General features: G+C 44.3%; 1 protein-coding gene across 1 annotated transcript in view; it reads right to left on the reverse strand.

Annotated features, from left to right (window-relative positions):
* Positions 1 to 13,830: 13,830 nt before the first annotated feature.
* pde3a (phosphodiesterase 3A, cGMP-inhibited) overlaps positions 13,831 to 18,065 on the reverse strand; it is a 57,941-nt gene continuing 53,706 nt past the window's right edge. The window contains exons 11-13 of the mRNA XM_067234630.1: positions 17,205 to 17,366; positions 14,402 to 14,681; positions 13,831 to 14,260 (exon numbers count right to left, since the gene is read on the reverse strand). Of these exons, the coding sequence (XP_067090731.1) occupies positions 13,959 to 14,260; positions 14,402 to 14,681; positions 17,205 to 17,366 (744 nt within the window). The 3' untranslated portion in view covers positions 13,831 to 13,958. The remainder of the gene's footprint in view (positions 14,261 to 14,401; positions 14,682 to 17,204; positions 17,367 to 18,065) is intronic.

Consider the following 18,065-nt stretch of genomic DNA (forward strand, 5'->3'; position numbering starts at 1 on the left):
TCTCTCTCTCTGTCTCTCTCTCTCTATGTCTCTCTGTCTCTCTGTCTCTCTGTCTCTCTGTCTCTCTCTCTGTCTCTCTCTCTGTCTCTCTCTCTGTCTCTCTGTCTGTCTCTCTGTCTCTCTCTCTCTCTCTCTCTGTCTCTGTCTCTCTGTCTCTCTCTCTCTCTCTGTCTCTCTGTCTCTCTCTCTCTGTCTCTCTGTCTCTCTGTCTCTCTCTCTCGCTCGCTCGCTCTCTCTCTCTCTGAAGGTGGACTGATTAAGCCTAGTATCAGTATGAAGAGAGGGAAAACTTAATGAAATGGGTGAGAGAGAAAAGAACATGCTGTAGGACAGAAAAGTATCGCTCCAGCATGTTGGGCCAGTGAGCTGCCCTGAGTGGCATGGCCCCCTAGGGCCACAGAGCACAATAGCCGGATTAGGGGAGCCAATCTACTGGCTGGGAAGTCGGAAACATCCATAGCACTGACGGCCGGTGACTCAGATGTGGATAATTGGAAACAGGTGAGCCTCTGCTCCAGTCTGCATGGCCACGGACGAAAAGAACCAGGAGGTGGACGAGCTGGTGGACGAGCTGGGCGCCACGTTAGAAAGAGTATACGTGGGATCTTGTCTGTGTGCATCCTCTGCTCGTTTATACACGCACACACACACACACACACACACACACACTCTCTCTCCTTCCCAACCTACTCCCAAAAGGCACAAGGCTGAGGTGAATCAGAGTTTAAAGTTTAATGTAGATACACAGGAGCACTTGTTTATTTTGGGCCTTCGTTTTAAAAGAGGGGCCAGGTATTGGCCAGGTATATGTTTGTTTAGGTGGAAGTCCCAGCATCTGGAAGCTTCTTGGCCTCAAATGTTGTTATTGAAGTTTCTGTGGAAATCCTCTGGTGTATATTTTATGCGAGTTTCCTGTTTTCAGAGAACATGGACAATATTGCATGTAGTGGCTGTACAGTAGAGTACAGTAGAATAGTGTAGTACTTTATTAATCACTGGGGGTAAATTGTACAATAATAACAATGATATGCATTCATAACTTTAATATTCAACCTCTCAGGCTAATAGAGTGCACAGAAAATGCAACACACACAAACACTTTTCACTAAACACTAATAAGAGGATTGGCTCGTGAGACAAATTCGATTTAAGTGACATTCCTGGTGACGTGGGATCATGTGAACAAACAAACAAGGCATGGAGACTCCTTCAATAGGGTCTATTGTTTAGTTTCAGAAACCATGTCACGTTTAGACTTATTTTTCCTCAAGACCTTGTGATGAAGTGCTATATTTAGGTATGGACCTTGCCATCTATTTCCAACTCCTTCTATTGTATGCTACACTGTCACTAGGAGACAATCATCTATTGCTAGTATAATTGTATTCAAATACTTAAATCAGTATTGAAATGGATCTCCAACGACTCAAAACAAGAACTTGAAAAAACGTCAGTAGAGCAGCTCCCTGGATATGACTCATTCATTCTCCTCATCTGGTCTTTCTCAGTACATCCATTACTCCATTTGCTTTGAAGTGAGCGTATTTTGGACTTCCTTTTGAGTGCCCATCGGGTGGGAAATTTCATCGTGCTAATGCCAAGACACAATCAGTTATTTGCGGCCGCAGTCAGGGGTGTGCCCGAGGGGGGGCCCATAGTGGGGGGCCCATAGTGGGGGGGGGGGCCCGAGGGGGGGGCCCAGGCCTACGACAACTGCGGAAGTGACAGAGCTGATCAGGTCAGGGAAGCTCGTCCTGGCTCACACCCTCTGCACCCCACGAGTAATCAACACAGGTGCACCGAACTGCACATGCGCAGTTATACTTAACAGTTCTGCATCTCTCCAGCCATGCCAGCTCTCCATGGGGCGAAACACACACACACGCTTGCACGCATGCGTAACCCAGTTTAATCGGTTGAATGTACCAATGGAAATGCCTCCCACCAGCGCCATCGAAAATCCATGTTTAAAAACTGTGTTTTGGCTAAAACTATGTTTTAAGAAAGGTGGCTGTTCAAACCTAAATGTGGGCAAGAGAAGGAGGAAACAAGTGTTGACTTGCGACGCCATGACACAGTTCCTAGTTAGTGGACTCATTACTGGACAGTTCCTAGTGAGTGGACTCATAACTGGACAGTTCCTAACTAGTGCCTCACTTCACAAATGTGCAGCTGTAGACAAAAACCTACACCCACCCCCATCCAGTGTCACCCTGACTTCCATGGTCAGTATATCATTTTTCTGTATAAAGTTACACATCATTGAGTATCTGATGCCGTTCCTTCGGCAAAGCAGGGATGTATTTTTATCTCGGTATAGCAGTCCAACAGTGAGGGAGTCAGTGTGAACAGAATCTCTCTAACCACCTGTTAGGATGAGGTCAGTCGGTGGCCGGAAAGATGCACGACAATTAAAAGTGTTGACTGTGTTTCTTAGAACGAGCTCGGATCATGTGACCAGTGAGTCTGGACACATGTTCATAACGATAAGTGGACTGTGAAGGGGCCTCAGAAGATTACCTCTTGACCTCAGAAGTCTCTCTTATACAAAAACTCACCACCTCCAGTACCAACCCAGCAAGAGACCAGCATGTTCACCAAAACTCACCTGGGCTCAGACTACAGCAGGGGAACCAGAGATGTGAAGTGTGAAGGGTTGTAATCAGCCTATGACAGACATTCCTGGTGAAGCTTGCTGCGAACCAGGGAGCCATGTTTGTGTTCCTGGGAAGGGCTGTCATGTCCCTGGACACCAGAATAGTCTGAATGTCAGCTGCATAATTACGACGCGCTGCAACATGAGGATATTCGCATGCGTGACAGGAAGTAAAGTGGGCCTACACTTAAACCTACACTGTGGCATGTCAGGTGACATGTTGATTAGGGTGGGAATCTTTTGGTACCTCACGATTCGAATCGAGTTTTGGGGGTCACGATTCGATTAAAAATCAAATTTTTTTGAGAAAAAACTAAAACATTATTTTATTTTTTTGACATTTTTGTTGATATTGATGCTTCCAATCAGGCATACATGAAATCTAACATTGTGTTATTTAACAGTAAGAGAAGGAACGTGTTTGATCGTTCTATTCCCAGGTGACCTATTTCTCCGATGACACCTTTAAGAGCCATCTTGACAACAGGGGAATTCTTTGTAACCCTAAACCACCTAGAAGCAGCCTCCATGCCCCAAATAACACAGCCCTCCTGACACAACATGATGTATGCAAGCTGGGTCACTGAATCCTTCTTTACATTTACATTTAGTCATTTAGCAGACGCTCTTATCCAGAGCGACTTACAGTAAGTACAGGGACATTCCCCCGAGGCAAGTAGGGTGAAGTGCCTTGCCCAAGGACACAACGTCAGTTGGCATGACCGGGAATCGAACTGGAAACCTTCGGATTACTAGCCCGATTCCCTCACCGCTCAGCCAACAGACTCAAACTTGGATGTGAGGTGTCCCTGAACAAGGTCCGTTTCCCTAAAGATTCAACCTGGCAGTCAACACATGGTAACTACTTAATGACTGACGGCCCCCTGACTCGGCCCCCTGACTCGGCCCCCTGACTCGGCCCCCTGACTCGGCCTCCTGATTCTGCCCTAAGCTGAGCACATGAACCACACATACATGTGTTCTCATTTCAGGGGAATAATAATAAAGGACTACAGCAATTAGCATGCAACACCAAAACCTTTTTTTCTGGTGTGTGGTAGTGTGTGTGTGGGAGGGGGGTGAGGGCTAGGGTTTAATCAGAACAACCCCCTGGTCTGTCTGTAAAGCTGTGAATCAGAGCGGCTGCACTGCTAATCAGCTTTTGATTATAGCCACAGCTTTGTCACCACCTTCTCCTGACTCCTCCTTCTCCATCAGCACCTGTGTGTGTGTGTGTGTGTGTGTGTGTGTGTGTGTGTGTGTGTGTGTGTGTGTGTGTGTGTGTGTGTGTGTGCGTGCGCGAGCGCCTAAACGCTACTGGGTCAAACAACAAAAAAGCTTTCTTTGCTGAGACTTGGGACATGTTTTCTAAAGCAGCACACACAGAATCACAGACCCACACAATGCTACACCTTGCAGGGCCATTAGTCTCGTAGCTCCACTCCACTGCCCTCATTAGGCACATTCTATGTGGAAGAGAAAAAAACTGCTGACAAAGGAATTAGTGGTGCTTCCACTGGCATGCAGTGTCTGTGTTGTACAGGGGTCCTCTTTGTATATTGTTACAAGAAGAAGTGGGGGTCACGGTGGTCCTTACAGTACAACACAGCACAGTCCAGACTTATTTGTAAATCTCAGACCGGTGGTAGTTTGGGGAGATTACAACAGCAACACTGTCTCGGCCTCATGTGTTACAGTAATTTGGGAACACAGAGAGAGAGAGCGAGGGAGACAGAGATGTCCTCACCCTAGCTCTCCAACAGGACTAGAACACTGCGCATAATGATCTGACGTCTTCATTACAGTGTACCACTGTACATGTCCTAATTTTCTGTCAGAGGAGGGGCCAAGGAAAGCACCACAATGAAAAGAGTTGACTTTGTTTATTAAGTCGAGCTGCTTGGATCACGTCACCACGACAGGCAGAGTGGTTGGCATGAGTGAGAAAACATGTCTCTCAGAAGTCCTTTATATATGGCTGGACTGTACAAATATAGTTACCATCTCCTTAAATGGTACTCATTCCACAACTTGATGCACAGAAGAACCTATACACAGGTGATGCTGTCATCAATCATTGCATTCTCTGCGTCTTGCACTTAAGTTGACCAAAGCACATTCCTTGATCTATATGTGTCTTGTCCAAGGCCTGCTCCGTGACCTCTTGACCACAGCAAGAGACAACCTCACACATGTATAGAAAATCTGCGTATCAATCTGACTCCTTCATTACAGTGTACCACTGTACATATACTAATAAGGGGCAAGGGACCAAGCAGACGACAACTAGCGTTGCCGAACATTCATCAAGCAAAAGAGAGAAGCGAGAGAGAGAGAGAGAAGCGAGAGAGAGAGAAGCGAGAGAGAGAGAGAGAGAGAGAGAGACAGACAGACAGAGACAGAGAGAGACAGAGAGAGACAGAGAGAGACAGAGAGAGAGAGACAGAGAGACAGAGAGACAGAGAGACAGAGAGACAGAGAGACAGAGAGAGAGAGAGAGAGAGGTTAGGGAGGTGATAAATAGGGCTTGTCTGTTAAGTGTGTCACACAAGCAGACATACAGTATGCATCGTCTCCGGTTCCTCAGGGTGTGAGGAGTGGAACACCCCAGAGACACGCCAGTAGAATCACATTTCAAACGCTTCTCTTTTCTGGTCACATGGGAGAGGAGCTTACCCTCAACAACCACATGGACACTCCATGCTCACGCTACAATCCGACAGCACCGCAGATCAGAGATGGAGATGTTACAGTGAGTGGAGATTTAAAGAGAGAGGAGGTCAGAGGTCAGAGTCAAGCCCACCGGACACGCCTCTCAGTGACCTCCTTAGTGACCCCTTATTGTTCAGACGGGACCACGGAGGTGACTGAAGAGCCACTGATCTCCAGGTGTACACACCCATCTCCAGGTGACTATTCACTGATCAACCAGTGCTTTGAGGTGGAACGTTCTGGCCTTAAGCCCTCATAGGAATATCTCACTCTTAATACTCAATTCATATCACGATTCCTACCCTTGTTTAACATGACAGGACCCTTAACCTAAATACTCCGTGAGAGAAGAGATTACACTTTGACTGTTCCTGACTCGGAGCTTTGACGAGGTGGTTGTCAGCAACCGATAAGCAACTCTCTCACACACTAGGATTTGGTTGGTCCTGCAGAATCAGAATCAGTCAGGGCTGAGCTCTGTGCGTATAGGTGACTCCCAGCAGTGATTTGAAACCCTACCTTAAGACTGGAACAATTAGAGATCTGTTTTGTGGGAGAGGAAGGGCTGTCTTCTGGGGTCCATCTCCCCTTTGATGATGTGTCCATCCTCGTCTGGTTCTTTGAATGTTCCCTTGAAGTCTGCTAGCTCTGCTTGACTAACACCTGTTGAAAATTAGTAACAGGGGAACATTTCAGTCTAAGTAGAGCACAGTGATAGTCACGCCAACACCTTTGCTCCAGATGTGTCCGCAAGCCAGTAGGACGCACGACTTGTTGCCAAATTACAGGGAATAAAATGTGAATATCATGCAACTGCCACTCTTCGGATTTGTCTGAAGTATATCTAAAACAACAACGCATGCTTCAAGTTGATGCAGAAATTATTTTACAGATTGATTGGTGACAACAAGAGTTTGACAAAATGACAGGAAATTAAGGGACCAGTGTCGTGAGGTGGGGTTGGACCCAAACGCAGGGGAGTCGGCAGGCATGGCAGAAACAAGGGTTTTATTTCTCAAAAACGGGAACAGATAGGGCACTCACACGGACAGGTATGGTAAGGACAAGACAAAGACTGGACACAAAACAGAAACCTAAATACACAGAACCAAAACGACACACAGGTGGACACAACGCTAACGAGAACAGGTGAAGACAATGACAGGGAAACACTAGGGCAGGGCAAAAAACTGAAACCGGGGGGGGGGGGGGGACACGGCTGTGGCCGTGACAACCAGTTGTGGACCGTCAAGCTCCTCCCTCGGCGGTGTGCTAATGTGCGTCCAAAATTGGTCTTCAAGTGATGTGCGCAACGGCAATCCCAGTAAAAGTTTCAAGGATGCAGCTGCCCTAAATGTTATTTGTTTTGTATTGAGCACCGTAAAAATCCCCAAGAAAATTCTAGCCTTTTGCCTTGAAAAAATACAATAGCCTATTTTGTTTTATGATCCATTATAACTTCAAGGAAGAGAAAAGTTATGAATACCTTGATCCCTATCCACGCGCACTTAGCTTAATGAAGCAATGCATATTGAACCGCAAGGTGCGTTACAACATGACTCGGTTGTGTGCGCACCCAAAGACCGCTGTTCGCCAATGGTCAGCTTTTCCGTTTCAATTTGATAATTAATGCGATGTATATTTCAGTTAAACCGGAGCATTAACAAATTAAATTCAACATCGGAATAGCTGCGTTTAACATAACCAAGAAGCCTCAACAAAATGACAAAATGAAGATCAGCCTCTGCTGTAGGCTGAGCGATGATGTTGTCAAGTTTAAGATTAAAATAGCCGAGTAACGTCTGCAAAGTTTTGCTGTTACACACAAATTACTTACCCCACTTTTCCTGACAGTGAAGGTTCCAATGGTGCGTATTCCAAACGGGAGAGTCGTTGGGCTATCACACTACAGAATAATTACAGAATAATTCAGTCTAGCTGGTTCGGTCGGCAGCTGGATGTCAATATCATAGGCAATCAAACACAGTAAACCGCTCAGTCCTCGGAGAACAATCCTCTTAAACGCTTAAAATATGTGAAATCGTTGTTTTCTGTGAGGTTCAAGTAACAAGCCAACAGAAGCTTCTTCTAGACAGTTCATATAAATTCCTTTTTGCAAAATTGATTGGCGTTTAATGCACACGTGATGCGTGCTAGTCCGAAGAGCGCGCGTCGCAACTACCCCTCGCCACCTCCCCTTCTGCTGTTTCAGCACCGCAACCAGGCTGTTAAGTAGGCTACTGAAGGCAAAATGCATTATCGCAATTCATCGTATGAGAGGCCACGTTAAGTTGCCTATTGCAACCATAAAATGGCCAAGGTTAGCACACTACCACGTATTGACAAATTAAAAAACAATCTGTGCTTATTTATAGAAAACTAAGAGCAGTGTTTACCTGACCAGCGACTAAATAACAGCAAGTGGTTGAACGAGATATTGAATTGAGATATTCATAGTATGCTATTTTAATTTCAGTAAAATTGCACCCCAAAAAATTGGGTCAATCATGGGTTTTGTAGATGGGTTGGAAATTGTGTTTACCATATAGCCTGTAAAGTTACAAGCACCACAAGTAGAGAACCACCTTCATATCAACTAATCAAGAAGTGTGGCCCCACGCACTACGGTCTACATGTAGGCTACGGAACTATTGCACAACACAATCAAACAGTCCTTTGTTATGTGACCTAAATAGCCTAGTTACAAAATGATGACCGCATGTTGTATTATTTTTGTACGATTTAATAGTCCTGAAATAAACGTAAATGTACCTACTCAACTAATCAATGTAGATTCCAGCTGATAAGTGTATAATTACACCCCTCTTTGAACTACGTGACCTATCAGGCACAGCAGTTAGTCAATTCCATTTTCTCCTGTTCTGCCCCGTTGCTATGGGGATAACCATATATTGGACTGATTGTAAAGAACATAGTCTTGACAAGCTGTCATATGACTAACGTATGTAATATGCAGGACAAGGAGCATCCAAAAACCGTCAATCCAGCTCATTTGTAATGTACATTCACGTAACGTATGTAATGTTAATACTGTCTGTGAATTGATCCAGTGACTACTCTAGACGTGTTTGTGCTAAAGCACGCTTTCTCCAACTCCCAAGCCTTCTGCTGGCACAAAAAAATCTAATCTAAGAGGTTCAGCGAGTGTCTATCTCCTCTGTCATTTTCTCAGCAAAGTGTTTAGAGTGTGATGAAGCTCTATAATTAATCAGTTAGTGGACTCAAACAGTCCACCCTTCACCAACACCACATTATGCACACTGTCATGTAAATAGGCAGTTCCTGAAAGGCCGTTGGAAGGAGATAAAAGAGCCAAGAACGACATACTTGGTAATTGGTTTGTATTGCATCCTGATATTTAGTTGTTCATTGTATCCTGTACAAAGAAAATAGTGATGAGTCGATGGTTCACGATATATCACCTCCACCATAGGACACAAAATGCGATACACAAAGTCAATTAGTTTCAGCCGAGCAATCAGAGAGGCCGACGAACGGACTTTGAACACAAACGCTGTGATGCTGAAGATCCCTGACAACGTGTCTGATGTTGTCAGCGAACTCATTACGCGCAAGGATACAGGACAGTAAGTCTGGACGCGCTTACATGCTGTGAAGTACAAAGTAGCCTACTCTCTACTGGTTGTTACATACAAGCACTGGAACACAAACAGTTAAGGCTTTATGATTTATCATTATTTTGTTCTGTTCCCATAAAGTCATTGTGTGTCTCCTTTCGAGGCATGTGGAGTTTAGGTACGCCCTGATACTTCTAGTCAGCACATATCAGCTGATGAACTGGAGACTTGTGATCCACTGACCAGGCTAAGTCCTGAGGCAAAGTATTAGGCCTGAGAAACAGATGGGGGACTTCACTCTCATTCCACACAAGATTAACATGTCTGATTTAATTTTTCCGATTTTCTCACATAAGTAATGAACAAGAGATGAAAATGATCTCTTTGTGGGAAGGTAGGGGATGTTATGACCTAAATGAGAATAAAAGTATTCTGGAGACTCAAGAGGATGTGAGATGGCAGGAAGAATGCTGTGAATGCAGATTAATCCTGGGTTGTGTTGAGAACACCGGATCTCTGGTGGCCCATTAGAAGTCACAGATCTTCTGGGCTAATCTGGGCATCGAGGCTTGTTGATGTCCACGTTCCTGTAATAAAACTAACTTTTAGTAGACAATGCAAAATTCCCTGTTTAGCTAAATGATCACTTTGGCATTATACAATGGCCCTTTCAGGAAAACACGATAAATAAGGAAGCTAAGCCTCACTTTCAAAAGAACAATACATCTCTTTTCACGGTATTCAGTCTGAATACACTGTTCACTGTACTCTAGAGCACGTGCTGAGATTATTATTATTTTTTTTGGGGGGGGGGGGGGGGGGGGGGGGGGTTATGGCAGTAGGATTCAACAACATCTACAGTGCGTTGTTGCCATGGCAAAGCGAGATGTTTTGAATGTCTGTTGAGCTTGCAGAACTAGCATTTGACACATTTACATTAATTTACACTCACGTCACACTTATTCATGAAAATATAATTAAGTTGGATGAACAAACACACAGAGACTTTGGTACCACAGAAATCAAAGTCTTGTAATTCAATGTATTCACATTACACAACATCCAAATTTTTCAGTTTGTGACAACTTCTACTGATCTCAAAACATATTCACTGTATACATAATACCAATAGGCACTTCCAGTAATTTCTGGCAATATAGTAGCTACAGTATAGTGTCTAAATTACAAAATGGTAAAAATAAATAATGTATATCTAAAAGAGTTTTTGTAGTTTTAATATTTCTTTACTGTACAGCATATATATTGTACAAAATGGAGCGTCAACCGGCAAGGAAAATGAATAATTGTACTTAACAAATACTGTGTATTCTGACGTAGTCTTCCTTGTGTAAATATTGCTACATGTGGTAAGTGCAAGGTACTAGTGAGAAGAAAACAATTAATTATTTAATCATGTGTCAACTATATAAAAATACAAGTCTCATTTTTTGTTTACAGAACTGTAAAGCTTGTTTGGTTCTCATTGTAAATGATAACACGTGTCAAGAACTATGGCAAACAAATAAGGAGCAATTAAGACAAACAGTACAATATCATTTTTTTTTTTTTTTTTAAGTGAACGGTGGGTGTAAGAATGGATAATTCTGTAATTTCAAAACAAAGTAAGCTCAGAGATCAAGAAACCACGATACTAAAAATGAGTAATGGACAGACATTAACTCAAATTAATCTGAGATTGACTTTTCTAACGTCTCGTAGCAGTTGCCAGTGTGCACAGCCAATCTGGTGGCCATGCACAGTGAAGATCAAAGAAGAGACTGGTGAACATGCTCGGTGAATAACAATGACCACCTGAGAGACATCATGACAGGGGTGGAATTAGAGGAGCGCGCGTCTAGGAGCAACATTTAGCGGTACAGCACTTAACCCTTCCTCTTCCTCCCCTTGGTATTATAGCACGATGTAACACATGGGTTCATTTGACCAAACTGAAGAAGAATCACAGTTTGGAAGGAAGCACTGCAAAGCATTCAAAACAATGAACACCTAAATATAACAATCTAGTACTGATAGAGGTTGACACAGTGTTCTGAATAAACACACACTCTAAGCGTGCACGCACGCACGTACACACACACACACACAACATTCACAACCCAGGATAGCATTTCATACACCCATGTGTGGCACAACATGCATTAGGAGATATAAATATGTCCAGACGAATGCTGGGGGAATTAGTTGAGTTCAATGACAAAATGAATCAATCAAACAAGCCTAATGTAAAAAGCATATTCTGTTGAGTTGATATACGAAAAACATTTAATCTTTTTAAACTATTTTGAAAATTTAAAAAATTACAATTGGACTGTCCTCACACAGATTCAAGTCACATATATGCTTTTAAAAGCATAATCTGTACAGCAGAATGGCATATTTTATCTATGAGAATGTGATACTGACATAGGTTGTTTTGAAGCTGTTTAAAAAACAAACTGAAGAACAGTTGTTTAGGGAGAAAACAAACCCCAAGCAAAGCAACAACAAAAACAGACATGAGACAGTAACATTTACATCAAGTTGGATCTACTCTTGTGCATCCGATCTGATTCTAGTCAGGTGTTCTGAGGTTGTTCCAATCATCACGAACACACACACACACACACACACACACACACACACACACACACACACATACACACACACACACACACACATATATATATAGGAATAATGTGTGTGCTCTAATCCCTCTTGCCCCTGAGGCATGGTCTATTTAGAGTGGCACATAAAATTATGTTCATAAATCTATTTAGAAGTTAAGTTGGAAACATGTGTTGGCATGTTGTATAGGAACTGCTGGGTGAAATAGACACTCTGTTCCATGTCAGAGTTGTACACAGAGAGAGAGAGAGATACCTCTTCTTTATGAAGCTCAATGGGATCTCCTGATTGCTAAACATGGACATAAACGTACATTTGTTGTTGTGTGTCATGGGAAATAGCCTGCTTGGTGAGTCTTTACTGATGGCATCATTAAGTGTGCTCGTGTGGTCTTTGGAACTTTGCCTTGGGGGTTTACTAAATCAAACTGCCACCATTGTGGCCTGATGATAGAGTATGTGAGCTACTGTAAACACTGGGAGAATTTTTCTGTACCCTCAAAATTATTTCCACCTTTGGAGCCTCAAGAAAGAGTAAAGGATACAATGCACTGCACACAAAGTCTAATCAAAATCAGAAATCTGAAATGTGTGTCTATGTTTCCGTTTCCACATGTGCTATGCTTTAGCATGTAATTCGCTTATCAGATGTTACAGGGGTGGAAGAATCCCATGATAGAGGATTGAGTAGAGGGAGAAATATCATGTGACTTCATGTAGGCCTAATCACGTTACCCTGTTCTCACTACTGAGAGGATTCACGTTCACATGAGTCATGCCATCTCACGCCTAGTGCAGAATTCTAGAAGCCTCTGTAGCCTTCTCTACATCATTCTTAAAACCTGGCCCCAGGCCAGCAAGTATACTGGCCAATACTGCGTCTAATCCCATTCAACAATTATTTCAGAAGAATTATTTATCAAATTTTTCTTGAGATTGCAAAAAATTGTTAGTACGCTAACAGTGTGATGGTATGCTAGCATCCAATATTCTATCAAGTTCCTTGTAGACTACCTGTTGAAGAAATTAACTTTTTGTTTTCACTTAAAGATTGCAATGCTTTGCTATCGCTTCCAAACCGTAGGCTACTAGTAAATCCACATATCAATACAGCGATAAACAGTGACACATTAGCTGAGCACGTCACATTGACTGCAGTCCGGCACATCACCTGCCGGGTCCGATGATGTCACGGTTGGTCTACCTGAAAGGCTCCGCGAGGAGCGAAGAGCACTGTCCATAGCAACGTGACAGGCAGGAGTCAAAGGACACCTATCGCAGAAGGTATGCACTTGTTGCTTACCCATTCACCATAATAATGTTTCGGTTGTGAACGCCCCCGTTCACCATTGATAAAGCTATATCTGTTTTTAGGATATTTTCACAACAACCTCAAATATGGGAAAGAGTTATGGTATAGAAGTCATAAATTAAATTAAAGATGGCATAGGCCTACTGTGCTTTCAGGAAGAGTTGGGAAACACATAATCAGGTCTCTAATGAGACAAATTATACCCTTTGTAGGCCAAAAATGAAGAGGAAAAAAACCTGGTGACACATAATACAAAAGTCTCTCTTTTTTGGCCATTTGCGAGAGAGAACTGTGGTGTCCGATTGAAGACAATACCGTTTCGTCTGTTGTCTGAGTGCTAAAGATTGTGGGGGCAATGCGAACACGTGCATATGTGATGGCAAACAGAGATGGAGAGAGCTGATGGCCTGCTGATTGTTTACAGACAATATACGTATGACCAGCTTCACTGTGGATGGTGGAAAACAAAGATAATCCTATTCTTCATTTGTCATCTCTCCAGTTTTACTGGTTCACAGATGATCCACAGACGAAAAAGCGAAACAGTAGAAGATCCTATATCAAAACTGGGGAGGAAAGACTAACGACAGAACACAACTAGACTTTGAACGTGATGTCGAAATATAATTGCATTTAGAAAATATTTCTTAAGATATAAACTGGTAGCAGTCTCCACAGTCTTTGTTTACACAACGGATCGGTGTCTTTGATGGCCGTTCTCAAGCCGGTCTTGACAGTAGTAAATGAGTCTATTGTTCTGTGATCCCTTACGCTTTACATACATGTGTGATCCTGTATTGCAATATGGAAAGTTCCTCCAGAGAACCATGAGGGTTCTCTGCACCCGATTACTCAGGTTTCATGTGTAAAACCCAAGTAATGTCCCCCCCACCCTGTTTTCTTTTTATAGGCACAAATTTCCCCCCCCCAACTTCTACAGTGTTGTGTCTTAGTGATGTGCTGGCAACAAATAAATCAGGAGTCTGTTTATAGGACTGAAGAACAAAATAAATTCACGTTCTGGCTCTGAGACGCCACGTATCCCATGAGCCTTCTCACTCCAGGTCCCCTTCTACTTCCTCAGCTGTTTCAGAGTCTTCCTGTGGAGGGAGGGGCCAATCTGCCTCCTCTTCAGGCTCCTCCCCTTCCACCAGCTCCTCTTTGCTCCCTGGCTCCTCCTCTTCCTCATGGGTGGCCAGGATTGGCTCAGCTACATTGTTTAAGCGTGCAGACTCCGCCCCCTGGCCTTGTTTCTGAGCCTCTTCCGCGATCACTTTCTTCCACATCTCGTGGTTCTCCATCAGGTGCTGGGTGATCTGACAGAACGCTTTCCTCCTCTTCTTGGGGGTCGGTTTTTCTAGGATGTTTCAAAAGAGCAGATGATGAGTCACAAAACAACGTGGCGTCAGTCAACTGTCAGTCAACTGGACAGCAAACAGGATTTGAAACATCTACAAAGTGATGTGCATTGTGTTTTTTTTCTTTCAGTTCCACTTACGCGAAGCTTCAGAGCTGGTGGAGGCATCCTCCTCTGCCGTGTCTTCCTCCTCTTCCTCCTCCTCCTCCTCTTCCTCCACCTCGTTCTCCGCCATGTCTGCCTCTACACCTTTTGGATTGGGCTCCACCCAGCGCCCGGGTATGAGGGCGGCGGAGTCGTAGGAGTTGCAGAGCGGCCCAACGATGTGTGTGATGAAGGACTCCTGGAGTTTGGCCAGCTGGGGTGCTGAGCGGTCCATGAAGGGGCTGATGGGAAGACCTAGGCTGGACTCCTCATCCCCCTGTGGTGGCAGAAACACAGGAGGAGAGAGGCACGTGTGAAGCACACAAGAGCAGTGTTCACACACCTGGCTGACCAAGCGCAGGAGACCATGTCGGCAGAAAGGTCATTGTTCCAGACTGACGTCCTGATTTGCATGTGTCACTTTCGATGAATGGTTAAATAAATAAGCAAGTGTCCTGACGGAATTGCATTTGTAGTCCCACTATTGTGTAGTGATAAGGCCTTGTGTACACATTCTGGACACAAAACTACAATGCTGGCAGTGTGAACTGTCTCGTTGGTTTGTTCCTCCTACACATTCCATGCACTACTTGGATAAAAAAGCAAATAAGTCAAGTGAATAGAAATACGAAACGTACATTTGCACAATGCAACAATTCTGATGCAACATTTTGTTCAAGTTCATATGAACTGTTGCTTATGTAACCTCCCACCTCTTCCTGTACAAGTGCAAACACACATATCGTACACACGCACCCTTAGAGTCGCTGCTTTGGAGTTGGAGTGTGTGCGTGCGTGTTTGTCTACATCGTCTGAACTGGATGTACGCGGATGGCAACCACAGCAAGATCCCCCGTTGTCACGGCAACAAGCCTGCCATGTGTCAGAGCATGTTCCATAGTGTGTGTGTGTGTGTATGCATGAGCAGCACACAGGCAGGTGCTTCTCCCTCAAGGCACAAAGGAAACATGTGAACAGGAAGGACGGGTTCTGGGGTTCGATAGGATTTCTGTCTTGAGGGAGGGGGGGGGGGGCTACAAGGGTTCAAACAGCATTGCCAGACATCTGACATGAAGTGCCTTGCCCAAGGACACAACGTCATTTGGCACGGCCGGGAATCGAACCTGAGCGGTTAGGGAAGCGGGCTAGTAATCAGAAGGTTGTTGGTTCGATTCCCGTCCGTGCAAAATGAAATTGTGTCCTTGGGCAAGGCACTTCACCCTACTTGCCTCGGGGAGAATGTCCCTGTACTTACTGTAAGTCGCTCTGGATAAGAGCGTCTGCTAAATGACTAAATGTAAATGTAAGAGTGTGTTTGTGCGTGTGTCTGTGTTTTGGAAGAGCCCATACAGCGGCTCCAAAGTTAACAGTCCCTCAGGCTGCCTGTGTTTCAGCGGCGTACCTGAATGGCAGAGCCAGTTTCCTGGGTGTCCTGCTAGCGTCACACTGGCACATTGTTATTCAAGAGCCCTTGCTGTTGCTAGGCTCCTCAGCATCCCTCTCCTGAAACAGAGACTGGCTGGGCTGGACTGCATGGAGCTGGGGCTAAGGCTAGGCTAGTCTGGGCTAGGTTGTGCTTTGGTTAAGTTGTGCTGTGCTGCCAGGGACTAAGTATAGGTAATGAACAAAGTGTATCCATGGAAAGGCAATATGGTGTGCTGTATTTGGCATTGGTTACAATTGTAATCAGTTATAGCACAAATAATCAATACATTTAATAATATTCACATTTATAATGGTTACAGGAAGGCTCACCAAATACCAGACAGACAGTTGCAGTCAAAAGATGAGAAAAACAACCATGCTCCCGTCAACACGAATAGACCTTGATCTTCTCTACATAGTGCACACAATCTAACCTCGAAAAATTGAGCCCCAGTGTTCTAGTGGTTGCTGATTGGTTGAGTTCACAGGGATTGGGGACCAATCCCTGCCCTGCTCCTCCACGCACTCAGACTGCATGTAAACTGCATGTGGATGCAGGGAACAACCAGATAATGCCGCTTTAATGAAATCTCACATGGTGGAAATTTCACATGTAGGAAGGCCAACGGGGGACGTCTATAATGGGAGGCGGATTGTTCACGCCAGACCTTATGCATATTCCTTATCAGGGGATCATACAACATACGATGCGTCACGTGCCCTCTGGCGCACCACCGTGACATTCGGAGAGCTATCTCTGGCTGAGTAATTGGATGGTGCAATGGCATTACAATCTCAATATGTCAGGTTAGATTGAATGAAAAATGAATAAAGACTGAAAATAAAAATGAAAAAATGCTGGAGGTCAGACGCAGGCAGGAGTTGGTATTACTAGGTGGTAGATACAGGGGACTAGGTGGTAGATACAGGGGACTAGGTGGTAGATACAGGGGACTAGGTGGTAGATACAGGGGACTAGGTGGTAGATACAGGGGACTAGGTGGTAGATACAGGGGACTAGGTGGTAGATACAGGGGGCTTGAGTCTCTATGTGGTTAGTTATATAATGTTGTTCTCCGTTTGACACTAATCACCACTGATCTTGTAGCTACAACTCTTTAGCCACTTGAGAAATGCTTACAATCTCTCTGTTTCTCCATTCATGTGACTTTAAAAACAAATATACTGACAATCTGAAACTTTCTTTGGACTTTCTTTACTCCAACCTGTGTGTGTGTGTGCAGAACACTACTCCATCTACTTGGATTTGTACAAATGAGATGCATAAGTTCCTATCTCTCATTTGGTTCACAAAGCTTTGGAAGCGAGGCAGCCACGTGGTTCAGGTGCTGCCGTTCAAACAGCCTGGTCTCACCTGTTCGTAGAACTCATTGACGATGCCCTCCGTCCACTGCAGGTGGAGGTCCTTGCACTTCAGGGGCCCGTTGATGTCCGCTAGTTTGATGCACATCTGACAAACCAGCAGTCTGTCGTTCTCATTGGACCAATCGATGCCTGTAGCTGGGTCTTCCCCGACCTAGGGTGGAAAATACATCATCATATAGACTGTTGTCTGCTACATCGTCATCATGTTGTCGTGCTTGTGCATGTGACTTCTGAGTAAACTGACTGCTGTGCCATCGTAAACAATGCTTGAAGATCTAATGCTTGGCAAAGCATTGACATGCAACCCAACATAGCATCTGTCTACGTAGAATGTCTCCTTACTAATCCGGCAACTGCAGATCCTCCGGACAGAGCCATCAAAATATAGAAAGCTCCATGACTCATTCTGCTGCACTGCATTCTGATCTACACTCACTCTGTAGCTCAGAAATAATGACCTCAATTGCTTGCATAATTTTAACCCCCGCCCACCCCCTCCACCATTCAAATTAACTCCTTTCCCAAACATTTATGAATGAATTTGCTGTTTCTGGGTAAGATTAAGGATTTGCGGTGCAAGACAGTGTGCGAAATCTTACAGCCATAAAAATCTATTCTAATAACCAGACTGTCAGCGAGGCTCAAGAACTAATTCAATGGGCTTTTCAGAGAAAGCTAATTTGCTTCTAGGAAAAGCGAGCGAGGTGAAAGTGGAGAGCACAGTAGCACCAAACAGCATGTGAGGAACAATGTTGTTAGCTAGAGGGCAAGTCCAGTAATTGCCAGGCTGAATGGTAGAACGCAAGGCTATAAACCTTGGCAGTGGAGGGAAAAATCACAACGTGTCCGG

This window comes from Osmerus mordax, chromosome 4, assembly GCF_038355195.1.
Source record: "Osmerus mordax isolate fOsmMor3 chromosome 4, fOsmMor3.pri, whole genome shotgun sequence".
In the NCBI taxonomy this organism is placed as follows: Eukaryota; Metazoa; Chordata; class Actinopteri; order Osmeriformes; family Osmeridae; genus Osmerus; species Osmerus mordax.